At 39.0% G+C, this 27,424-nt stretch overlaps 2 protein-coding genes and 1 pseudogene across 4 annotated transcripts in view; 2 read left to right on the top strand and 1 right to left on the bottom strand.

Moving 5' to 3' along the window:
* Positions 1-7,103, top strand: part of GPLD1 (glycosylphosphatidylinositol specific phospholipase D1) — a 66,222-nt gene extending 59,119 nt beyond the window's left edge. For both annotated transcript variants that reach the window (XM_013977471.2, XM_001925909.7), the window contains 3 exons: positions 163-189; positions 311-361; positions 2,907-7,103. In XM_013977471.2, coding sequence (XP_013832925.2) covers positions 163-189; positions 311-361; positions 2,907-2,993 — 165 coding nt within the window. In that variant the 3' untranslated portion in view covers positions 2,994-7,103. The remainder of the gene's footprint in view (positions 1-162; positions 190-310; positions 362-2,906) is intronic.
* MRS2 (MRS2, magnesium transporter) overlaps positions 1,005-27,424 on the bottom strand; it is a 50,877-nt gene continuing 24,457 nt past the window's right edge. Inside the window, exons 7-11 of one of the 2 annotated variants that reach the window (XM_001928036.7) lie at positions 26,937-27,053; positions 25,395-25,547; positions 23,293-23,410; positions 7,794-7,907; positions 1,005-7,235 (exon numbers count right to left, since the gene is read on the bottom strand). In XM_001928036.7, the coding sequence (XP_001928071.1) occupies positions 7,125-7,235; positions 7,794-7,907; positions 23,293-23,410; positions 25,395-25,547; positions 26,937-27,053 (613 nt within the window). In that variant the 3' untranslated portion in view covers positions 1,005-7,124. The remainder of the gene's footprint in view (positions 7,236-7,793; positions 7,908-23,292; positions 23,411-25,394; positions 25,548-26,936; positions 27,054-27,424) is intronic. The other variant, XM_013977474.2, reaches the window with a different exon arrangement.
* On the top strand, positions 23,562-24,456 carry LOC102165256 (annotated as a pseudogene).

Raw genomic sequence — 27,424 nt, 5'->3', positions numbered from 1 at the left:
ATTTTTATACATCTATTTTTCTGAGCTGAATTCCTGTAAGTAGAATTTCTGGTGTCAAAGGGCTTCTCCACAATGTAGCAATATGAGTGTAAGGGTATAATTAAAATCAGTTTAAAAATCCATGTGAACAGTAAGTAATAATGTCTCTCTCACCACTTTCAGGCCCAATATGTACTGATTTCTCCTGAAGTAAGTACCTTCTGGAAAAAAAAAAAAAAAAACAACTAAAACTGCCCTCTCCCTTATTTTAAGTTGATAACATATTACGGTATGTTTCCCAATGGCCATTCACACACACTGTGTTTTACAGGCAGGCTCCAGGTTTGGGAGCGCTGTGGTCACTGTGAGGTCAAAGACAAAGGTAAGCACCAAGCCTCGGCTTCTCCGATATTTGCATTTGGCCGAAGGCTGGCATTTGGGGATGATCTCATTGTGTATATATTTTCGATTTTTCAGTCTGAAAAAGAGAGGGACACAAAAGAAATGCGCACACCATAATCCATCTTATTTTTGTGATTTCATCCTCTACAGCAGGGGTTGGCAAGTTTCAGCCTGTGGGCCAACTCTAATTGGCTACCTATTTTTGTAAAGCTCATGAACTAAAAATGATTATGATGTTTAAATGATCTTAAAAAAACATTTTGTGACACATGAAATTTATATGAAGTCCAAATTGGAGTTTCTATAAGGAGCTTTACTGGGATATAGCCATGTTCCTTCATCTCTTTACAGCTGCTATCATACTACGATGCCAGTTGATTAGCTGCTTCAGAGACTGATGTCCCACAAGGCCTAAAATATTATCTTGGCCTGGCACTTGAAAAGTGTGCTGACCCTTGCTTGCCACATTGGCTAACCATTTTGGTTTTCTTCAACATTGTTTTTGTAGGACTCTAGAAACAACACCCACAAACTGCATATATGCCTCTTTCCAGATAAGTACGTAGAGAAGTGGTTCTTTACATGACTATAGTAATTTATTATCTGGGTGCACCATATATTTTGACAGTATTTCCGTTTATTTTTTAACCATTACAGATAATGCTCTAGTGAGCAGTATTACAGCTCTACCCTTATATAATTATGCAAATCTCTCTGCTGGTGAGACTCCTAGAAGACTGCTAGTATGTACATTTTGAATTTTAACAGATATAGCAGATTAAAGGGTTTTTCACCTTAACATATACAGCTAGACCACTGATTCCATTCATTTATTTTAGGATATGGCATTGTACAGAACTGAGCTGGGTTATGAGAGATGAAGGAAGAAAAAGTCTCTGCTCTTGAGGAGAATTAAGACGTGTACACATGGGGAGTTAAAAAAGGCTGGGGAAGCCTTTACAGATCTGAGTATAACCAGGGGTGTAGGGCTTGGTAGGTGCTGGCCCTGGCTCCCCCTACTGGCCGAAACTCAAGTAGCCCTTGCTTTAACTTATTTACAGGCAACCCTGGAAAACAAAAAATTTACGGTTATCCACAGCAAAAAAAGATGAAATATAAGCTTATGGGAGGATTCTCAAAAGATGTGGTCACAGGAATATCATAAGTTTGGCCTGTATTTTAAATTTTATTCACTTCCCCAAAGTTAGATATTACTAAAAACCCATGTATATATATAAAATTATTCAATTAACCATTTTTTTATACCAACCGTAGGAGGTGGTATAGATGATCTAAATGTACTTTATATTTGATTCTTTTCTGTATGACACTGCAAATTCACCTTCCTAATTTATAGTTCATGAGTCAACACTAAAAATCACTCAACTTTCACAACACCTATCTGATTGGGGGCCCTCGGTATAAAGCTAAATTAGAGATTATGTTTAAAAAATGGACATAATCTGAGGATATCACAGCAGATGGCCTTGTACTGAGATGAATAAAAGTTACGATTTTGAAGATTCCTCTTTCTCTGAAACGTGAGTATTAGGTACTGAGGTAGTAACAAACTACAATTAGGAAGACTCAGCACTTTCTTGAGTGGGGCTGCCTTCAGTAAGCCCACGAGCCCTGGTGCAGCAGTGAGTAATGTGTTACAAGCTGTTACTACACTGGGCACCTAAGGAGCAGACAAAGAAACCTGAGCTGTGGTCCCTGCCCATGAGTCTAGGTGGAAAAAGGAAACACACTCTAAGACCACCCAGGTCCCATGTACGATGACCAAAAGCCAAGGGCAGTCAGAGCGACGGCAGAGGAAGGCCTTGCTCAGCCCCGGGCCCGAGTGGATCTGGAAACAGGAGTAGGTGGACTAGGCAGAGAAAGGGCCAGAGCAGGGGAAAACTTGCCTCTTAGAATGAAGGTGGTTTAACCACACTGTGGAGAGGACACTTAGAGCACACAAGTACTTCACAGAGGGTTGGGTCACTTCCTGGTCCCACCCAGCTCGAATGAAACCCTATCAGCCACACCTCATTTACTAGCCTTGGTCCAGAAAAACTCTTGGGAGTTTCCAAAAACGAAACCCACCTCCAAGTATGTCGATTTGCCACCCATGAAAATGTTAAAAACTTGTACAAGCTTTGAAGACAATTTAGAAAGACAGTTCCTGAAACACCAGGGGCCTAGAGGTGGTGTGAAGAGCCTGCTTAGGGGCATCCTTACCACTGCAGACACGCTGTCGGCACTGCACCACAGCTTGGATGCTGTAAGGACATGCACTTGTCTGGGACAGAAATTAAGGAAAAGGGGCCAGAGTGAACTTCCTCTGCTGTGGTTTTCCAAACCTACAGATCTGTGAAAGGGGTATTTAACAAAGGGAAAAAAGGCATTTAAACTCAAGCCCTAGGGTTGGGCCAAGGTCTTACTCATCCTTTAATCTCTAAAGCATAAGATGCTGCCTGGGCTACAGCAGGAACTGGACAGACATTATGAATGGATAATGAATTCTATGTTGTGTCCTACAGAACCAAATTGTTGTTGCTGCTGGAAGGAGTTCTCTGGGAGCCCGACTCTCTGGGGCGCTTCACATCTACAGCCTCGGCCAAGATTAAAGATGTCGTTCTACCTTCCTAGCCTGCCCCTCTCTCTCACGCCGAGTCATCTCCAGGGTGAGCGTTCTGGTGGACAAAGTGGCACATCCAGTGGACCCTGGTCGATGCTACTGGAGGTGGGGCCCCTGTGAGTGGAGACACACACACTAACAGCCTGACCATCTGGAAAGAGGATACAGACAAGGGTGACATCATCAAAGTATGTGAAAGAGTGGATGCTCCGGTTATGCATGTCCCCTTCCAAAGTTTACTTTCTGGCTTCCTTTGCCTCTAAGCTTACTCCTCACTTGTTTCCTGTACTCAGATCTGCTGTACGACCTATTTCCTCTTCCAAAGGAGCCACCTATGTCTTTCTGATGCCTGGAAAGGCCCCTCTCTGATGATCTTGTAGAAAAACCGCTGTTAACAATTTCTCCTAAAAAAATGCTTTTAAAATTGGTGACCATTCCAATCACAGTGACACAGAAAGCACAGCATACATGAAAAAGCACAGGGAGAAACAGAGCGTGGAGAAAAGTACAGGGCTGAGGGCTAACCTCACAACTCCAAAAAGCATGCTGTAAAGGATGTGGTCCTTTCTTAGGAGGACTATTTACTGTATTTTTAATGTTTCACGCACTGAAGGACACATATAAAAATCGTCTTTGTCTGTCCTCAGTTGCTTTTGGAGAAATGACCGTTCTGAGAGCTGATGACCCTCTGCTAATCTGCAGTGGTCCCACAAGGTGCCTGGGGGGCATTAGGCTGTCACAAGTTGTGCCAACAGAACTAGAGAAGGAGAGAGATCTGTCTTGAGGCTGAAAAGATCAAAAGGGATCAAGAAGAGGGGTGCAGGCCTGGGCTTCCCTTGTTCCTGGGCTGGTCCCAGTCGATCAGATCTCCTCTGCACGTCCTGCAGGGCGGCAGAGTTAAGGGAAAGGAGCGTACCCCAGAATTTCAGCTTCACTAAAACTTTGCAGGGATTGTTACTGTCAACAGCACTTAGTGAATTCTATAGCTGTTGGGGAAGAACCTCTTTCTTCTGACACTAGTGAAAGGATACTAAAAGTGGGAGAAAATAACACATGCCCAGTGCCCTTCTCTTCTCAGCTTCCCAAGCGGCAGTACAGAAATTGGTCAGGGACGGGGATCCAGCTGAAGAGTGCAGTTAAAGTAGAAATCGGGGGAAAGCTACTGGAATTACAATTGCGAGCATGAGGTGAGTACATACAGGGAAACAACAGGCAGATTAGATACCCAGACAGGACCGTGGATCACTCCTGGCACCGTCTCATCTTTCTTACACAGGTAGGCTAGCTGCGTGAGTTCCCTACGGCACAGCAAAAACCACCCAGAAAATACCTTTTGGTTTTCAGTTAACAATTACTGGCAGCTCAACCTATTTGAAGAATTATTTTTAATTCAAGGGAAGTTTCTTTTGAGGGGATTAAAATTTACTTAGTTGTACTGACTTACGAGTTGAGAAGTCTGAGTGCAGAACAAGCTGACAGGGCACTTTAGTTGAGGTATGTTTTCAGCACCAGATCTTTTCCTTAGAAGGATGCACGCCTTCAACTGCCGTCGCTCTAGAAGTGTCAGGCTTCACTAAATGATAGGGACTATGTTTAAACAGGATCATTCTTTACCTGAGGATTTATATTTTCCTCAATGCCTGAGCATACCAGATAAGCAAGCAGCAGGATGTTAAATTTTATGAAGTCGGAAGTTTTCATGTAGCATATTTAATGATCGTAATCTCATATTCAAAAATTATAAATATTGTACTCTTGTGTATATGATAAATATGTAAAAACCTAGCATACAGGAAAAAACCCTCAATACTTGACAATCTTATTATCCTGATAGGTGAATTAAATTTTCACGTTACTATGTATTAACTGTAGTTGTAAGCGGTGATTCTAAAATGCTTAACCACAAAAATAGATACCTAATAGAGATTAAAACCCTAACACAAATCTGAACTTCAACAATTTAACTCAAAATTGCCTTTATTTCAAGATACCAGGACACATTTACAGAATAGCAGTTTTTGTCTATTACCTGTATATATGTATGCAACCACCTTCTCCAAGGCTTTAGATGGGAACTGTTTTCTGCCATGTATCTCAGACCTAAAGAGATCTGAAGCAAGTTTGGAAATAAACTCATGGCTGTGAATTCCCTATTCCATACTCTACCCATTAGACTACCCCAGTAGTTATTAATTACTGAAGTAATGAAAATCCTGAATTTAAAGCGAGTTTAATATTCCAATTCCAAAACACAAGGCTGTGTACAACTCTTAGAATAACTCATGAAAATAAAGAGCTTTTATAATATTTAGTGGTCATCAGTTTTGTTTTGTTTTTTTTAAAGAATAACAGCATCTTAAAATGATGATGTCTAGTTTTGCCACCTTTTCTTTGAAGCCTCCCAAAGACCATCTGCTAAGACTATCATTCCCTGTACTCATACATGTTTAAAGAGGATACGCTTACCTGCTTACTCATAACTGTTTGGTATTCTTTCACCTTACTTACAAATAGTTTATGAACTCTGAGTTTAAAACTGAAATTTTTGGGGGGCATAGGCTCTTTTATTATTTTTGAGGGCTCTTTAACAACCATCTAGATTGTTAACTAAAGTAGGGCTAGTTGCCATCTGGAAATCATCCTTAATCTAATCACCTTCGAAAAATCTATAAGCCATCATTACTTTCCCTTTATCAGACTTATGAGGTAGATGCATTTATTTTTCCTTTTTAGTGATGAGTCATGACTCATCAAAAAATTATTTTACCCAACTCCACAAACTACGTAACACCGGAAAGAAAAAAAAAGACCAAAATTCTTTTATGCCTGGTCTTAGTCAAATCAAATTTTGCCCTCTGACTTCCAATTCTTCACATGTCACAGTTAAGTAGTATTACTTATTTTACAGTAATAACATAAGATCAAAAATAGCAGCATGCTCCGAGGTGTGCCGAAGAAAAGTGTGGCCTGTGAAATCTAAGTGTTGTCAGATACTTTCCTTGAAAATTAAACAGATGTAAGATGCTAGAGAGTGCTGTACATCACGTTTCAACCAACATACCACAAAGTGCACTTTAAGACAAGCCCAGCCTGCTCCATGCCATCCTAACGTCCTCTCATAACCAAACCCTGGAAGAGGGAAAACTACTTGTAACTATTTTTCCTTTCAAATCAGTTAGTGGAAGAGCATTTTAACTCCTTGCACCAAACAACCTGGTAAATGGACCCCTAAACTTCCTTACATGACAGATTAAGTTATCAGGTATCCCCCACAGTCAGCAGGGGACATATTATTTATTACTACACTTACAGTACCAAGGCTGCTGTGGACATTCCAGAACCTTCTACATATGCCATCTCTGGAAGACAAAGATAACTATAATGTTCTCTTGCATAACTGTACTTAACCTCTAGAAAACATAGTAACAGGATGGAAATACTTTCTTTCAATTCTATTTCCAAAGGCTTTAATTATAGCCAAGCAAAGAAAAATAGTTTCACAGACTGAGAAAGTAAAATCCTGATTAACTGGAATCTGTATAAAGCTGATATTCTCATTTCCTTCTTTTTACTCACCTTACATAAAAAGGGGGCAAAGAGAAGACAAGTAAGGTTATGTCAAAGACTGATTTAAAGCACAAACTCCCAGAGTTTAAGATTAATACACACCTTGCTAGCTTTTCAGTTACCTGAGAGGAAATTCAAGAGAACATGACTCCCTGTCCTAAGAACTATGGCTACCTGGTCTCATAACTGTGGGCTGTCAAGTTTCCAGGTTTTGTTTGGTACAAGTCTGTACTTTTGTGGACATATATAAATTAAAACTCAATACCACAAGCTATTTTTATGTTAATCTCTCCATGCCTTACATATCCTTAAGTTTGTAGGAAATAAAATTTTGGCCTTTTACAAAGCCAGTGCTTTGCTTCTGTACTAAGAATTCTGAAAATGCTATTATCTAATATTGTGACTGCCATGTTTTTATCAACAGACATTATAATTTAAATGTCAGTGATTTTTTTTCTCAAGTCTCTGACTCTATAGAAGAAAATACGAGTATCAGGTGTTTTCTGTGACTACCATTAAAAAAAAAAAAAAATCAGTTTCCACTGGGTTGTTCCTAACGGTTTGTTAGGACACTCCTGCTTGATCCAAGTCCATCCGGTCTGAAGCTGTGTTTCACTTCCATCCTTCTATCTGCCTGCAGGGTCTTTTTAGGTAAGGAGGCCACCTAAATAAAGCAGGAAAATCCGTAAGTTTAGTTATGTCTGCTTAAAAAGAAAGCCACCAGTAAAACAATACATTAACCACGAAACAAGGGAAGGAGAGCAAGCCATGTATCAGTGTCTGGAGTACTTGCTCCAGGGAGTAAACTGGTAGTAGAAAGATAAGAAAAGAAGGTAACCTTCCTACCTTTTCCTGTTGGGAACACTCTAAATGCTTTCTATACTGCAATCCGGGGTATGATATGATAAAACCTGTGCCAAAATTACTAACATGTCTAAATGGACAATGCTGGTTACAGTGTTCCATACAAAATAAACTTCTAATTTCTTGTGCCAGGCACTACGCTAGTAAGTGCTTTACACATATTATCTAATTCTCCCTTTAACTACATGAAGCAGAAGCACTGACTTCATCAAAAGATGCAGAAACTGAGTGAGGCTTAGAGAAATTAAATAACTTGCTTGAGGTCACAAAGCCTGTGACAGTTAGGCTCAGGCTGTAGGACTCTGGAACCTGTGACTATAACCCCTCTTCTGTATTGCTTGAACCAGACTCTTCGTACCAGAGGCGGCAAAGGAGCTTCTAGTTGTCGTCCGAGGAATGACAGCAAACGCCTCCAGATGAGGCCACTTCCCATAAACATAATTCCTGTGATCAACCAAAACACTCTGTGGTCCTAAGAAAGAACACAGTTAATTTCAATTATAAAAGGCTAGGTTACCTTAGTGATAAAATTTCCTGAACTATTTTTATTATTGACCTAGGTTTAAAAGAAACCGTCTATGTACTATTCTTTGCTATAGGAAGGAACTAAGAATAAGTGCCTCAATAGCACACAGAGATCAAGAATCAGAAAACAAATGACGGGTCCCCGGTTCATATCCGGGTGCCCCCTCCAAAAAAAAAAAAAAAAGAAAACAAATGAGAGGAAAACATGATTTAAAAGAATCTAAAAGTTTTATGACCATCTATGAACCAACATAACTGCTCTGTGTTTTCCTTCTGGTCTCTGTTTACATGCACATAAATTTTAGTAGTTACAATCACATATGACAACTTCAGCTACAGTTACCTAACTGTGGCAACACAGCACTCCAGACTATTTTCAAGAAAAACATAGTGTCATCTGTGGGATGCCACCAGAATTGCTACTCTTAAGCTGTTCTGACCTAACTTCTTCATAAAGAAACCCTTAGAAACTGTAACATAATAAAAGAAAGTTCTGGTCTAGGGATGCTGTGAAAAAATTACTAAGACACTAAAATCATGAACCAAGAAGTTTGGAAACCTCCGACTTAGAGTACACACTTTCCTTCACTGTCATTTTCAAAACTGTACTATTTTTGCAATGTAATGCTTTTAGTTCCTGTGTTAATGTACAGAATCACAAAACAATCTCCCACAAGGAAGGAGTCCCATCTACATCAATGCCATTAGCTGTTATCAACCACGGCTTGGTCCCCCGTGATTTGGGTGTTCACTCTTATGCAAAAAGATCAGTAACCACTGAGGGAAATTCACGCCATATATGACGCAGAAATCTGCCTCCTTTTAATATCAAGTTAGATGTTAAACATAAGCTATCAGGGAGAAAAGTGCTAGTGTGAGTTAACGGTTCGGATAAAGAAATTTCCAGTTATCTTAAAAGGCAGCCCTAATTAATTAAGTAAAAATTGTGTTTAAATGAGATTTAGCATACCCAAATTACTGTTTTTTGAGGAAGACTGGTTCTGCCCTATAATTAAAAGTATGGGAATGCCAGAATGTGATAAACCTGAGGAAAGTTGAAAACTCCACGTGCCATGAAAATACACACCAGCCCAGTGTGAGACCTCTAGATTAAGGGGGAGGGTCTGAGAGTTGGATATTTTATGCTCCTGATGCTTTGGGAATGCCTTGCTGTACTGTGTGTTTAAAACCTACCTATCAAACTCTTCCTCTCCTCCACTGTTTAGTCTATCAACTCCTTAGAGATAAGATGCCTAGAACATCTGATGTGCCAGAGGCTACTAAAAAAGCACTAAAACAGGTGGGGGACATGTCAAAAATACTCTGAAGTTGGCAAGAAGGGGACAATCTGAGCATCAAAATAAATGAAAGTAATGACAGATTATAACTCATGGGGTTAGTCCATACTGATATAAATAAATGAATCAATAACTAGGAGAAGGGAAGGCTCTACTTCACAATGAAGAAAAATAGGAGGAGTGATGGAAATTAAAAAAATCACCATTTGATAATCATCACTGTAGTATTTGATTCAGGCATAAACCAATTTTTGGATCAATTAGTGGAGACTAGAGGGTGAAAATCTGACGCATAATAGGCTTCTTACAAGATACTTAATTCCACAGAGAAAAACAGTAATTTTACAGGAGAGAAAGTTGGCAGACACCACCTTAACCAAATGATCAGAATTAGTATCACTAGTGACCAGACAAAATGACTTCAAGTGTCTCCTGACGGGATTTAATGTGAAGAAGACACTGACACAACACGTAACCAGAATCTAATGACGAAGAAAGATAATCAAGGGCCAAGCAACCGACCTGCATTCTTTGTGAACGTCAAGGCTATGAAAGACAGACCAAAAAACTGGTATAGATTAAAGGAGCCTAAGGAGACATGACAACCACATGCAACAGGTGAGCCAAGGTTTTCTATGAGATAAATGGCTCTGCTGAAACATGTGGTGAGACCTGACCAGGGTCCACAAATCAGAAACTGGTGCTGCTTCAATGTTAATTTTTTGATTTTGAAAACCAAGCTGTGGTTACACAGAAGAATGTTTTTAGGAAATACATACTGAAATATCTTGACATGAAGGGGCACCGCATTTGCTGTTTACTCTCAAATAATTTAGAAAAATATGTATGTTGATACAAAGATAGAGTGAATATGATAAAATGTTGCTGAAGAATCTGGGTGAAGGCTATGTGGGAATTCTTTGACTGCTCCTGAAATACCTGAAATAGTCTGATATTCAAAAAAGAAAAAAGCTTTTCCTAGCCTAAATTCACCATTGAAATGTTAACTCTAACTATACAGGACAGAGACATTTAACGTTTATAGAGTCAATGAACACATTTCAAGCTTAGCTCACTACCTTCCACTCATATCTCATTACAACCAGAACTGCATACATGGGAACTATTAGAAAGGAATTTCTAACCCCCCTCAACCTTTTGAAGAGAAAACAAGCCTTCAGAGAAAATATTAAAGTATAACATGGAATTAGCTTGTAAGAGTGAGCACATGTATATAAACAGTTCTCAACAAACATTTTAAGGAGAGATAGGAACTTCTACTAAGGTTCCGCAGTCACAAACTGGAAAATTCACCAAGGCCTTTGGAAGTAACCTCTGAGAATGTCCGGGGTTGGTCTATGTTACACAGGACATTTTGGTGACTACTGGACTTTCAATTTGGGCTAAATAGCTCCAAGAGATTCCTTTCACATTTAGAATAAACCCAAACCCTTACCCCATATTGTCCTCACCCTCTGTCCTTCTGACCTTACTCCCTCCTCTTCTCCTCCTGACGCATCTTCTCTAATCGCTCTGGCCTTCCTGCTGTTCCTTGCTCAGCTCATCCCTGGCTCGGTCTTCACACGTGTGGATCACCTCCTCCCAGGCTCCCACTTCCTCTTTTTATTCAGGCCTCTGCTCTGGGGTCACCTCTTCAAAACACCTGCCTCGACCACCTGATCTGATTTCTACAATGCTCTTCATCCACCTCCTGCTAACAGTCTCTACCCCTTAGTCTGGCTTTACTTTTCTTTATGGCACTTAATCAGCTGACATACAATATATCTGTTTATTCTCTTTTCCACTACGATGTAATTTCCACAAGGGCTGGGACTCACTGCTGTATCCCCACAGCTAAAAGTAGTGTTTACTGTAAAACAGACACTAAAAATCACATCTGTAAGATGAATGAATACACGTACTCCATTTATTTCTCTTTAATATCTTGTAAGGGGCAGTAAAATGACTAATACTGACTTTGCTTCAGAGAGTTTATGATGTTTTGCATACTTTGAACAAGGAATTGCAAATCTGAGGAACATGGAAAATGGGAAATATGGGATTACTTGGGCATATATAACAAGGAGAATTTTACTCAGACTGCGTTGGAGTCAGTGAAGAATCTCTTTGGAAGTGACACCTGAGCTGAGAATTGAGAAAGAAATAGAAGCTAACTAGGCAAAAAAAAAAAAAAAAAAAAAAAAAAAAAAACCAGTGGGAGCTGAGGAGAGATGTGTGGAGGCAGCGTGAATGAGAATACTGATGAATCACCAACGATAAGGGCAAGGCGGCTGAAGATGGGGATGTGGGCACAGCAGACCAGGAAAAGTCCTACAGACAATAAGTAAATCACTGAATAGTTTTATGGAGAAGAGTGACCATCAAAGATTTGGTTGGATCTCCCTGGTGGCCTAGCGGTTAAGGATCTGGCATTGTCACTGTTATGGCTAGGGTTTGATCCCTGGCCATGGGTGTGGTCCCCCCAAAAGATCTGCTTCTTTTCAAGACCACTTTTTAAAAGAAACAGTGGTCCTAATGAGAGATAATGTGGGCTGGACGAGGGCAACAACCACAGAGACAGAGAGACTAGACCTGTCAGATTAGGGCACAGAATCCAGTGCCAGAGTCTGCCTGCCAAACCTATATACAGATTCATTTCTAGAAATCTCACATTAACACATTTTCTGAGAGTACAAGGATACAATGATAAGAATAATGCTGAGAGTTCAGTGTTATGTTAATACAGAGCAAAGTAGAGAGTGGAAATCCTGGGGTCTAAATTCTAGTTATTTTTCAGCTCTGTGCCCTGGGAAAGTTATTTATATTTTCTGAGCCTCAGTTTTCCCACCTATAAAGCGGGGAAAACACATCCATTTTCAGAGTTGTAATGATTAAGCCAAATAAAGCATGCAAATGGCAGGAACACTGCCTGACACATAAGAATTAAAAAAAAAAAAAAGACTGGCTCAAGACGGTAGAGGAGTAGAATGTAGCACTCACCTTCTCCCACAGATACATCCGAAAACTCCTTATCTACATGTAGGACAACTCTCACAGAACCTTTACTAAATGCTGGCAGACCTCAGACTTAAGGGGCAAGAAAATCTCCACATAACTGGGTAGGACAAAAGGAAGAAGAGAGAGAGAAAGGAACCAAGACAGGACCAGCACCCCTGGGAGGGAGCTGTGAAACAGAAAAGGTTTTTGCACACTGGGAGGCCCCCTGACTGGCGGGAAGATCAGCAGAGGCAGAAGGGAAAGCTTCAAAGCTTCAAGAAAAAAAAGCCCAGCAGTGGGTCTAAGGAGGGCAAAGCAGAGAGCACTGCAAAATGGTTGGTGCCACCACCCAGTGCAGTCCAGCCTGAGATGCTGGTTCACTGGGGTGGACAGGGTCCAGGTGCTGAGGTCTGGGCCTCAGAGGTCAGTCTAGGGTGAGGACTAGGGCTGGCAGCATGGAAGCATCCTGGAAGTGCTAGGGTGTGATGTACCATAGCCAAGCAGTGCAAGAGGAGGCCTGGGCTGCTAGAGAAGCAAAGTGTCACTGCTGGGGAGTGTCAGAGGTGAGGGGGTGGGCGGAGGGTGTGACTGCTATAGAAATTTGTTTCTCTGTATGCAGGCTCTCTGGCAGCAGGGCACCATTTGTGTGGGTTATGGGGGCAGGCTCAAGCCACTGCTGCCATCTGACTCCAGAAGTAGGTGTGGCCTGCCACTGCCAAGGTCTTGCAACTGGGCACATCTGCCACTGCCACCTCCCTGAGGGCATGTGTGGCCTGCAGCCACCAACCCTGCTGAGGACCCCAGGACTGGCTGCCACCTGTCACCCCCATCTCCCTGGGAATGCCCATGGGCCATGCACCTGCACACCCCCTATTAAGGGAATAAAAGGCTGCACACACCAAGGAAGGAGATAAAAAGCATCCAAACCAAAAGCAGCCCCTCAAGTCAAAAAATAGTAATAAACCCACACAAGCTACCCAGGGACCCATCCACATTTAAATAGCCCTCCAAGAACCAGAGTAGATAATTGTTTTCCCTAACCTCACAGAGTAAGAGAAGTATAAGCATAATGAAGAAGTAGAGGAACCATCCATTCTCAGTTAAAAGAACAGGAGAATACCCTTGAAGGAGCAAACAATGAAAGAGACCTCTGCAGTCTAACACGATGTTCAAAAAGGAGGTAATGAAAATATTATTGACAGAAATGCAGGTTACTGTAAAAACCAACTATAAACTATATGGAGGAGCCAAGATAAATTGGAAAATTCATTTGCTGAGAGGAAAGCTGAGCTAAAGGCAATGAATAGCAGAATGAATAATGCAGAGAAACAAATAAGTGACTTGGAAGATAGAATAATGGAAATCACCCAATCAGGACAGCAGACAGAAAGTTAAATAAAAAAAAAAAATAAAAGCTATATAAGAGATCTATAGGATAAAATACAAAGTGTGCCAATCTATACATAATAGGGATTCCAGAAGAAGAAAGAGAAAAGGGGATTAAAAAATGTATCTGAAGAAATTATGGCTGAAAAATTCCCAAATCTAAAGAAGGAAACATATCCAGGTACAGGGAGCATAGGGAGTCTCAAACAAGCTGAACCCAAACAGACCTACACCAAGACATACTATAATAAAAAATGGCAAAGTTAAAGACAAGGAGAGGATACTAAAAGCAGCAAGAAAAAAAACAAAGAGTTAATTACAAGGGAATCCCTATAAGGCTATCAGGCTGATTTCTCCACAGAAGCATTACAGGCCAGAAAGGAGTGGCGAGATATACTCAAAGTTCTGAAACGGAAGAATCTGCAACCTAGAATACCTGACCCATCAAGATCATCATTTAGAATTGGAGGAGAAATAAAGAATTTCTTAGACAAACAAGAACTAAAAGAATATAGCAATACTAAATACATTCCACAAGAAATATTGGAAGGTCTTCACTAAAAAGAAAAGAAGATGATATAGGATGGAGGAAATCACAAATGGAAAGTAATCACTTAAATAAGCCAGTATACAAACCAAAAAGAAAAAAAAAACAAACAAACCACTATTTGTGAAACCAGTGATAAATACAAGGAACAGCAAAAGGATAAACACAGAGATGTAAAAAAGGACATTAAAATCATAAAATGGGAAAAAAAAGAAAATTTAGACTCTTTTTTTTAGAATGTGTTTGAGCCTATATGACTAGCAGGCTAAAGCAAGCAGTATAGGAAGGGGTTAACATACGTGAAAAACAGAGCAACCATAAATCAAAAACAAACAACGGATTCACAAAAACCAACAGAACACAAGCATAAAATAGAAGGAAATCACCAAACCACAAAAAGAAAAAGGAACAAAGAAGAAACGTAGAATCAACTGGAAAACAGGGTTTAAAATATCAATAAATATATATGCATCAATAATTACCTTAAATGTCAATGGACGTAATGCTCCAATCAAAAGACAGAGTGGTGGACTAGATCAATAAGACCTTTAATATGCTGCCTACAAGAGATGTACCTTAAGGCAAAGAATACACAGATTCAAAGTGAGAGAACAGAAAAAGATATTTCATGCAAAAGGAAATAACAAGAAAGCAGGAGTCGTGATACTCAGACAAAACAGACTTTAAAACAAAGGCCATGAGGAAGATAAAAGGACACTATACAATGGTGAAAGGATCAGTACAAGATTTTACACTTGTCAACATATATGCACCTAATATAGAAGCACTGAAATACATAATACTAACAGACATAAAGGGAGAAACTGATGGTCATACAGTAATAGGACATTTTAACACGGCACTCACATCAAGGGACAGATCCTCTACACAAAATCAGTAAGGCAACAGAGGTCCTAAATGACACACTAGAACACACTTAATCGATATTTTCAGGACATTATATCCAAAACCAGAATATACATTCTTTTCAAGTGCATACGGAACATTCTCTAGGATTGGCCACATACTAGGGCACAAAACTAACCTCAACCAATTTAAGAGTATAGAAATTATTTCAAGCATTTTCTCTGACAACAGCAGGAAACTAGAAATCAACCATAGGAAAGAAATGAGAAAAAACTGAAAACATAGAAACTAAACAACATGCTACTAAAAAAACCAATGGGTCAATGAAGAAATCAAAAAGAAAATGAGATAATGAAAATATAACCATACAAAATCTATGGGATGTAGCAAAAGCAGTTTTTAGAGGGAAGTTCCTAAAAAAAACAAAAAACAAAAAAATTCAGACAACCTAATCTGCCATCTAAAAGAATTAAAAAAGAACAAAACCTAAAATCAGCAGAAGTAAGAGAGGAAATAAAGATTTTTTTTTATTTTTTGTCTTTTTAGGGCCACACCCATGGCATATGAAGTTTCCAGCCTAGGGGTCAAACTGGAGCTACAGCTGCCAGCCTAGGCCACAGCCACAGCCACACCAGATCTGAGCCAGGTCTACAACCCATACTGCAGCTCACGGCAACACCGGATCCTTAACTCATTGAGTGGGGCCATGGATCAAACCTGTACCCTCATAAATACTAGCTGAGTTTGTTACTGCTGATTCATAAGAGGAACTCCAGAGACATTTTTTTTTTTAAAGATAGAAAAAAATAAAACCAAGAGCTGGTTCTTTGAAAGGGTAAACAAAATTGACACACCTCTGACCAGACTCACCAAGAAAAAAAAGAGAGAACTCAAATAAACAAAATAAGAGATGAGAAAAGAGAAATCTCAATGGATACCACAGAAATGAAAAAAAAAAAAAAAAAAAAGAGAGATAGAGAGAAAATACTATGAACAATTACATGCTAACAAATTTGACAACCTAGAAGAAACATATAGCCCACCAAAACTGAATCAAGAAGAAACAGATATAGCTTCCTAGGCGAATTCTACCAAACATCCAAACGTACAAAGAAGAATTTATAACATTCTTTCTCAAACTCTTGCAAAAGACCAAAGAGGTGATAATCCCAAAGATATTCTATGAACCCACCATCACCACAATACCAAAATCAAAGACACTACCAAAAAAGAAAATTATAGGTCAATATCTTCGATGAATACAGAGGCAACAACTCTCAACAAAATATTAGAAATTGAATCCAACACATAAAAAAGATCACACACCATGACCAAGTGGGATTCATCCCACATGAGCAAGGATGCTTCAGCATATGCAAATCAATCAACGTCACACACATTAACAAAGAAGTCAAAAACCACGTGATTATCTCAGCAGATGCAGAAAAGGCATTTGACAAAATTAAACATCTATTCGTGTTACAAAAGTGGGTATAGAGGAAATACATCTCAACATATAAGCTATTGATAACAAACCCACAGCCAATACAATACTCAATGGAAAAAAACTAAAAGCCTTCTCACTAAAATCTGGAACAAGACAAGGGTGCCCACTCTTACCACTTCTATTAAATACAGTACTGGAAGTCCTAGCCATAGCAATCAGACAAGAAAAAGAAGTAAAAGGCATCCAAATTGGAAGGAAAGAGATAAAACTGTCACTATATGCAGATGATACAATACTATATATAGAAAACCCTAAGGATTCCACACAGACTACTAGATCTGATAAACGAATTCAACAAAAAAATAGTCCATGAAAACAGACATCAAAAGAAAGTTGGAATAACAATACTCACACAAAATAGACCTTAAAATAAAGAATGTTACAAGTGACAAAGGACATTACATAATGATCAAAAGATCAATCTAAGATGTATAACAATTATAAATATATATGCACCCAACATAGGAGCACCTCAATATATAAGGCAATTGCTAATAGCCTTAAAAGGAGAAATATACAATAACCTAGTAATAGTGGGGGACTTTAATACCCCACTTACAGATATGGAAAGATCATCCAGACAGAAAATCAACAAGGAAACACAAGCCTTAGATGATGCATTAGACCAGATGGGCTTCAGAGATATTTATAGCACATTCCATCCAAAAGCAGCCAAAACACACATGCTTCTCAAGTGCACATGGAAAATTTTCTAGGAGAGATCACATTCTGGGCCACAAATCAAGCCTCAGTCAACTTAAGAAAACTGAATTCATATCAGGCATCTTTTCCAACCACAATGCTCTAAAACTAGAAATCGACAAGAAAAAAACTGCAAAAAACACAAACACATGGAGACTAAACAACATGCTACTAAATAACCAATGGATCACTGAAGAAATCAAAGATGAAATTAAAAAATACCTAGAAGCAAAAGAAAACAAAGACACAACAACCAAAACCTATGGCATGCAGCAAAAGCAGTTCTAAGAGGAAGTTTATAGCAATACCAGCTTACCTCAGGTAACAAGAAAAATCTCATATAAGCAACCTAACTTTACACCTAAAGCAACTATAGAAAGAACATACAAAACCCAAAATTAGCAGAAGAAAAGAAAATCATAAAGATCAGAGCAGAAGTAAATGAAATAGAAATGAAGGAAACAGATCAATGAAACTAAAAGCTGGTTATTTGCAAAGATCAACAAAATTGATAAACCCTTAGCCTGACTCATCAAAAGAGGACTCGAATCAATAAAATCATACATGAAAAAAGAAGTTACAATGGACATCACTGAAATACAAAGGATAAGAGACTACTACAAGCAACTATATGCCAATAAAACGGACAACCTAGAAGAAACAGATAAATTCTTAGAAAGGTATAGTCTTCCAAGACTAAAGCAAGAAGAAAATAGAAAATATGAATGGACCAATCACAAGTACTGAATTGAAACTGTGATTTAAAAACTACCAACAGGAGTTTCCGTTGTGGCTCAGTGGTTAACGAATCTGACTAGGAACCATGAGGTTGCAGGTTCAATTTCTGGCCTTGCTCAGTGAGCTAAGGATCTGGCATTGCTGTGAGCTGTGGTGTAGGTTGCAGACGTGGCTCGGATCCACGTTGCTGTGGCTCTAGCATAGGCCGGCAGCTGCAGCTCCAACTGGACCCCTAGCCTGGGAACCTCCATATGCCGTGGGAGCAGCCCTAGAAAAGGCAAAAAGACAAAAACCAAAAACCAAAACAAAACAAAACAAAAAACCACCAATAAACAAAAGTCCATGACCAGATGGCTTCAAAGGCTAATGCTATCAAAAATTTAAAGAGTTAACACTTATCCTTCTGAAACTATTCCAAAAAATTTGCAAGGAAAGGAACACTCCCAAACTCATTCTATGAGGCCACCATCGCCCTGATACTAAAACCAGACAGAGATACCACAAAAAAAGAAAATTACAAGCCAGTATCACTGATGAACATACATCCAAAAATCCTCAACAGAATACTACCAAACTGAATCCAGCAATACATTAAAAGAATCGTACACCATGATCTAGAGGGATTTATCCCAGGGTTAAAAGAATTTTTCAGTATCTGCAAATCAATCTGTGATATATATACCACATTAACAAATTGAAGAATAAAAACCGTATGATCCTCTCAATAGATGCAGAAAAAGCCTTTGACAAAATCCAACACCCATTTCAGATAAAAAATCCTCTAGAAAGTAGACATAGAGGGAACCTACCTCAACATAATAAAGGCCATGTATGAGAAACCCACAGCCAACATCATTCTCAGTGGTGAAAAGCTGAAAGAACCCACTGAGATCAGGAACAAGACCAGGATATCCACTCTCGCCACTATTATTCAACATCGTTTTGGAAGTCCTATCCATGGCAATCAGAGAAGAAAAAGAAGTAATAGGAATCCAAGTTGGAAAGGAAGAAGTAAAATTGCAGATGACAAGATACTGTACCTAGAAAATCCTAAAGACACTACAAGAAAGCTGTTAGAGCTCATCAATGAATCTGATAAAGTTGCAGGATACAAAATTAATACACTGAAATTGCATTTCTATATATTAACAATGAAAGATCAGAAAAGAAATTAGGGAAACAATCCAATTTACCATCATACCAAATAGCATAAAATACTTAGGGATAAACCTACCTAAAGAGACAAAAGACCCATACTCTGAAAACTATAAGATATTGATGAAAGAAATCAAAGATGATACAACAGATGGAAATATATACCATGTTCTTAGATTGGAAGAATCAATATTGTTAAAATGACAATACTACCCAAGGAAATCTACAGATTCAGTGCAATCCCTATCAAATTACCAATGACATTTTTCACCAAATTAGAACAAAGTATTTTAAAATTTGCTTGGAAACACAAAAGACCCTGAATAGCCATAGCAATCCTGAGAAAGAAAAATGGAGCTGGAGGAATCAGGCTCCCTGAACTCAGACTATACTACGAAGCTAGCCATCAAAACAGTATGGTACTGGGAAGAAACAAATATAGATCAGTGGAATAGGATAGAAAGCCCAGAAATAAACCCATGCACCTATGGTCAACTAATCTAAGACCAAAGGAGGCAAGAATATACAATGGAGAAAAGACAGCCTGTTCAGTAAGCGGTGCTGGGAAAACTGGACAGCCACACGTAAAATAATGAAATTAGAACACTTCCTAACATCGTACACAAAAATAAACTCAAAATGGATCAAAAACCTAGATATAAGACCAGAGTTTTCCTCGGTAAAACTCTTAGAGGAAAGCATAGGCCAAAGAGTCTCTGACATAAACTGCAGCAATATCTTCTCAGATCTCCTCCCAGAGTAATGACAATAAAAACAAAAATAAACAAAATGGGACCTAATTAAACAAATGTTTCTGCACAGTGAAGGAAACTCTAAACAAAATAAAGACAACCCACAGAATGGGAGAAAATATTTGCAAATAAAACGACTGACAAGGGATTAATCTCCAAAATACATAAACACCTCCTGCAGCTCAGTATCAACCCCCCCAAAAAATGGCAGAAGATCTAAACAGACATTTCTCCAAAGACGACGTAGAGATGGCCAAAAAACACATGAAAGAAAAAACACTCAACATCACTAATTATTAGAGATATGCAAATGAAAAACTACTATGAGGTACCACCTTTCACCAGCCAAAATGGCCATCATCAAAAAGTCTACAAACAATAAATGCTAATGAGGGTGTGAAGAAAAGGGAACCCTCTTACACTGTTGGTGGGGATGTAAATTGGTGCAACCACTATGGAAAATAGTATGGAGGTTCTCAAAAAACTAAAAATAGAAGTACCATATGATCCAGCAATCCCACTGCTGGGCATCTATACAGAGAAAACCATGACTTGAAAAACATGTACCCCAGTGTTCACTGCAGCATTACATACAATAGCCAAGACATGGAAGCACCTAAATGTCCATCAACAGAGAAGCAGATAAAGAAGATGTGGTATGGAATTCCTGTTGTGGCACAGCAGAAATGAATCCGACTAGGAACCAACAGGTTGTAGGTTCGATCTCTGGCCTCGCTTAGGGGGTTAAGGATCAGGCGTTGCCATGATCTGTGGTTGGGTCGCAAACGCAGCTTGGATCTGGTGTTGCTATGGCTCTGGTATAGGCCAGCAGCTACAGCTCCAATCAGATCCCTAGCCTGGGAACCTCCATATGTCACAGGTGTGGCCCTAAAAGGACAAATAAAAAGACCAAAAAAAAAAAAAAAAAAAAAAAAAGATGTGGCACATATACAAAATGGATTATTATTCAGCCATAAAAAGAACTAAATAATGGCATTTGCAGTAACATGAATGGACCTAGAAACTATCCTGCTAAGTGAGGTAGACAGTGAAAGACAAACACCAAATGCTATCACTTCTATGTAGAACCTAAAAAGGATATAAATAAACTTATTTGCAGAACAGAAACAGAGTCATGGAGTTGAAAAGCTTATGGTTACCAAAGGGGACAGGTTCAGGAGAGGGATGGACTGGGGGTTTGGGATGGAAATGTTCTAAACTTAGGTTGTGATGATAGTGGTACAACTATAAATATAATAAAATTCACCGGATTAAAAAAAACTACTAGATCTGATAAACGAATTCAGCAAAGTAGCATAGAAGATTAGCATTCAGTAATGCATTTATGTATACTAACAATGAAATATCAGAAAGAGACTTTAAAAACCAATACTTTTTAAAATTGCAGCCAAAAAAACCCCCAAAAAAACACAAAACCCTAAGAATAAGCCTGATCAAGGAGGTGAATACACTAGGACTATAAAACATTAACCTTCTATGGAGTGAAAGAATATTGTTAAGATAAAATGGCAATACTATCCAAAGCAGTTTAAAGATTTAATGTGATCCCTATCAAATTACCCTGACATATTTCACAGAACTAGAAAAAATATTCCAAAAATTCATATGGAACCATTAAAAACCCAGAACTGCCAGAGCAATCATGAGGGGGAAAAAAAAACAAAACTAAATAGGAAGTGTAACTCTCCCAGACTTCAGAAAATACTACAAAGCTATAGTAATCAAAACACTGCAGTATGTGTACAAACAGACACAAAGACCAATGGAATAGAAGAGGGAGCCTAGAAATAAATCCACACAGCTATGGTCAATTAATCTTTGAAATGGGAGGCAAGAATATAAGAGAGTGGTGCTGGGAAAACCAGACAGCCTCATGTAAATCAATGAAACTAGAACACACCCTAACACCGTGCACAAAAATAACTTCGAAATACCTTAAACACTTGACATGACATCATAAATCTCCTAGAAGAGAACACAGGCAAAACATTCTCTGACATAAATCGTACCAATGTTTTATCAGGTCAGTTTCCCAAGGCAACAGAAATAAAGACAAAATAAACAAATGAGACCTAACCAAACTTAAGCTTTTGTTCAAAAAAGGAAACCATAAAAAAATGAAGAGACAACTTCTGGAACAGGAGAAAATATTTGCAAATGATTCAACTGACAAGGGTTTAATCTCCAAAACATACAACTCATATGGTTTAAAAAAAAAAAAAAAAGCCAACTTAAATGAAAAAATGGGCCGAAGACCTGAACAGATATTTCTCCAAAGAAGACATACAGATAAATGGCCAGTAAGCACCTGAAAAGATGCTCAACTAATTATTAGAGAAATGCAAGTCAAAACAATGAAGTGTTACCTCACATCAGTCAGAATGGCCATCATTAAAAAAACCTACAAATAACAAATGCTGGAGAGGATGTGGAAAAAAAGGAACCCTCCTATAGTGCTGGTAGGAATGTAAATTGGGACAACCACTATAGAAAACAGCATGGAGGTACCTCAGAAAACTAAATACAGAACTACCACATGATACAGCATTTCCACTCCTAGGCATATATTAGGACAAAACTTTCAAAGAGATACATGCACCTCTATGTTCACTGCTGCACTATTCACAATAGCCAAGACATAGAAACAACCTAAATGTCCACAGACAGATGAATGGATTAAGAAGATGTGGTATATGTACACAATGGAATATGACTCAGCCATAAAAAAGAACAAAACAGTGCCATTTGCAGCAATATGGATGCAACTGGAGAGTCTCATACCAGGTGAAGTCCAGAAAGAAAAAGATAAATCACATAATACCAGTTACATGTGGAATCTGAAATATGGCACAAATGAACCTATCTACTAAATAGAAATAGACTCGCAGAGAACAGATTTGCGATTGCCAAGGAGAGAAAGGGATGGATTGGGATTTTGTGGTTAGTAGACGCAAACTATTAGAACGGATAAACAAGGTCCTACTGTAGGGCACAGGGAACTATATCCAATCTCCTGCGACAGACCATGATGGAAAAGAATATAAAATATGTATATGTATGTATAAGTTCACTTTGCTATATAGCAGAAACTGGTACAACATCATAAATCAACCATACTCTGTTGATCAAACCTTTCCTATGTGTAGCCACATGTTTTGGGAAACACGGGTAACCGATGCTACAGTTATAGCTATGTTATAAAAGGGTCTAACAATACTGCTTGAATTTTAAATAATGAGTGTATTTTTTATTTCACTAGGGGAGTATACATGTTAAGACTTTCTTTTAAAATCCATTATAAAAATGATCTTCAAAACATTAATAAAAACAATCTCTAGATTACTGAAATATTACAGTCTTACCTCCTCAAGGGAAGATTCCAAATTCATTCCAAAGGCAACTCCCATTAGTCCAAAGAGCGAAAGAGAGAAGGTTCCCATGGTCAACTGTAGGTTCAACCTCATCATCACATTTCGGTGGCTGGAGAGGAGAACAACTTCTTAGACAGAAGGGTCCACCAGCTATACAACAAACTCACTCGTCTATTAAAGATCACATGGATTAAACATACCTAAAATAAGACACTTCCATGTAGTAATTACAGATAACAAATGGTGTAACTCTTTCCAAAATGGAAAAAGTCAATCCTTAAAAGCTTTATTACTGGAGTTCCCATCGTGGCACAGTGGTTAACAAATCCGACTAGGAACCATGAGATTGCGGGTTCAATCCCTGCCTTTGCTCAATGGGTGAAGGATCCAGCATTGCCGTGAGCTGTGGTGTAGGTCGCAGACGTGGCTTGGATCTGCATTGCTGTGGCTCTGGCGTAGGCCAGTGGCTACAGCTCTGATTAGACCCCTAGCCTGGGAACCTCCATATGCTGTGGAAGCGGCCCAAGAAATGGCAAAAAGACAAAAAAAAAAACTTTATTACTTCATAATAATTATTTTATAGGAGGTCCCTTTATATTAATTATTTTATAGCAGGCAAAGGATCTTGCTTCACTGCTGGCTTGGGTCACTGCTGTTGCACAGGTTCAATTCCAGGCCCAGGAACTTCCACATGCCACGGCTGTGGCCAAAAAAAATCATTTTATAAAGAAAACAGGAGTCGAGAGGGCCAGCCAGCTGATTGAGGCTGCTCTCTGGCACCTTGAAGTTGCTGCCACTGTGGCTAGTCAGTTGCAGGGCATCCAGCAGCTGCTCCAGGCCGAGAAGCAGGCTGCTGAGAAGGTGTCTGAGGTCCACAAGCAAAAGAACCAAAGGCTGAAGCAGGCCAAAGCAGCAGCCCAGGCTCAAACTGAACAGTATCACCCGCAGAGGGAGAAGGATTTCGAAGCCAAGGAAGCTGCAGCTCTGGGATCCCATGGCAACTGCAGCACTGAAGTGGAGAAGGACACTCAGGACAAGGTGACCATCCTCCAGATCTACTTCCGGCAGAACACGTATGAAGTCCTGGATAACCTCCTGGCCTTCGTCTGTGACATCCAGCGGGAAATCCATGAAAACCACCGCATAAACGGATAGGGGAAGAAGGGCATTTTAGATGCCTTCATGGAATATGAGGCTTTCGCAAGGCTTGAGTTATATTCTTGTGAAAAGGTATTAAATTATTTCTGTATATTATATCGTAGGTCTCTTCACTTTTTGCAGAACAGCAAATCTAGCTTCTTTGTACAAACTTAGAGCATATCCAAAGATTTATCTTTATACTTCATATTTTTTAGAAATTTGTGTATATGTTGTCTGTGTTCATATGTCTTTTTGCTCAAGCAGCATGTTTATTAATACTTTTTCTTTCTTAGATATAGTTAAAAAATTTTTTTTCTTAAGAAAGAAAAGGATTAAAATTTTTTTCCTCTAAATCTTTCTTAAAGGTCAGAGGCTTTTATCTATGAAAAAGTAAATAGTTATTTGTAACCTATGTGAAACAGCAGCCAGCCTTAAAATAGTATTTTCTGGCTAAGGGTTAGAACAATGGGTACTAGTATAATTGTTTGGGCTGCTTTTAGTTTTTCTTAATCAAAATTACTAGGTAATATAATTCAAGAACTTTTGGAGTTCCCGTCGTGGCGCAGTGGTTAACGAATCCGACTAGGAACCATGAGGTTGCGGGTTCCATCCCTGCCCTTGCTCAGTGGGTTAAGGATCCGGCGTTGCCGTGAGCTGTGGTGTAGGTTGCAGACGCGGCTCGGATCCCGCGTTGCTGTGGCTCTGGCGTAGGCTGGTGGCTACAGCTCCGATTCAACCCCTAGCCTGGGAACCTCCATATGCCATGGGAGCGGCCCAAGAAATAGCAACAATAACAACAACAACAAAAAAAGACAAAAAAAAAAAAAAAAAAAAAAAAAAAACTTTTTACATGTTACTACTGAGTGTACCAATACTATATTGATAAAAGTACTTTTAAAAGTAAAAAAAACAAAAAACAAAAAAACACTCTTTTTTATATGATGCCTTCTTACCTGTCCAGGTTGATGAATATGATACTCTGTGAATCATCAATCAGGACCCTAAGTTCCCGAGCTGCATTAGAAAGATCCTCAGCTAATCGGTAGTAGTTTTCCAACAGCAACTCCATCTCTTCTGCATGGTCAATCCCAGCACTGCTCCTCTCACTTCAATTGAAAGAGTTAACATAATTAACATGCCCCAAAGTGGGCATCACACATTTAGTACCACAAAACTTCCTGAATTGCTATATAATATTCAGCTACCCTGGGGGGGGGGCGGGGACACAGACTTTGCCTTTTCTATTACTGTGGCTAAGGCACATCTGTGAGTGGCTTTGCCAATTGGTCCTAAACACAACACAGGGAGCTGAGGGCACAGGTTCCCTCCCTACACAGGCTGTGTAACTTTACTGTGTTCCACGGCCCTGAGCCCAGGGATGCTCATGCAAATACATACTACCAGTTATAGGAACATGCAGACGTGAATGCTCATGAATTAGTGCAAATCCCAAACCACTATCAGTAAAACAAAACCAAAAAGTAAAACTGAACATGAAGAGCATTTCCTTTCCAAGGTAAATGTATAACATAACTTTCATATATGAAGAAAAATACTTTTGAAAGATGTCAATGCATAGTTATTTTGCCCCTCCACCATTAGTTACACCCCAACTTTAGTTATTTCCACCTACTGAAGAGGATAAGTGGTAATGAAGTACTCTGTAAAAGACACTTGTATCATAAAACATATTAGATTGGCCTAATAAGGAAAGCAAATGAGTGTTACAAGGGTGTTCAAGCCTCTGCTACTTGATCTATCCGCCATAGTATTGAGCGTCACAGAGCCCAATACAGCAGATAACATCTCAAAATGCTTTAAAATTCTATATACGCTGTGGAAATTATGCACATTACAAACATGTTTTTTTGTGGTTGCAATTGCAGCACATGGAAATTCCTGGGCCAGGCATTTAACCTGAGCTGCAGCTGTGACCTAAACCACAGCTACGGCAACACCAGATCATTAACCCAGGGATCAAACCTAGGCCTCAGCACTGACCTAAGCCACTGCAGAGAAAACACCAGATCTTTAACCTGCTGCACCACAGTGGGAACTCCCAAAGTTGTCCATATGATGATGCTGACCTATGAAGAACAAAAATGATCTGGGGTACTTAAAAATCTATGCCAGCATCCTACTCACTTCCCTGCACTCCACCCTCCCGCCACTCTCTCCCTCTGAACTCAACAGCTAAGTTCCTTGGGTAAATGTGTGTGTCACTTTGGTCAGTCTTTTGAAGATAATGGTGTGTTTACCTGTATGGTCGTCAGAGCCCAGCACAGTGTTGTATACACAATGTGTGTGCCTAGGCCTCATTCAATTCAATTAGCTGCAACATGGCACAGCAAACAGTGAAACAACTAGGGCTGAAAAGTGCCTACAGCCTCTATTCCAGCAAAATGTCATGTCTCTGTGATAAGTCATCCAGAGACAAGACAAAGCAGATAACTGACCCTAAGAGAAAAACTAGCAAAGCACAACTGTCCACTTACAAGACTTGAGGGTCACTCCATTTGGTCAGACAGAGCTCTTCCAGCAACTCTTCTTCATCCAAGATCTCCAGAATGGACTCTTTGAACATCTTAATATCTGTTTCTAACTCTGACAGGCTATAAGATTAGTTATATAGAAATGATCAATAAAATAAATCTGTAAAAACATTTCCCAATAATAGTGCCCTTATAGGGTATCCTATCAAGTGGATTCACTTATATATTTACAGTAAATACTGACTTGTAAAAATTTTTTAATATTCACTATGCAGATTGAGAATCGATTCCCAAACCAAAATTACACTGAGTGGTAAAATTAATCAATGATATAATCTTTAGCATATGTTATTTATCTCAGCAATATAGAAAATCAATGTGATTTAATCTTTTTTGCTCAAAAATGTATATTTACTCTTAATAAGTCTGACAGTGATAATACAAGAACAGGCTACTTACTTTTAACTGATAAAAATGCCATAATAGGAGTT

This window comes from Sus scrofa, chromosome 7, assembly GCF_000003025.6.
Source record: "Sus scrofa isolate TJ Tabasco breed Duroc chromosome 7, Sscrofa11.1, whole genome shotgun sequence".
Taxonomy (NCBI): Eukaryota; Metazoa; Chordata; class Mammalia; order Artiodactyla; family Suidae; genus Sus; species Sus scrofa.
This window is presented reverse-complemented; position numbering and strand designations above follow the sequence as displayed.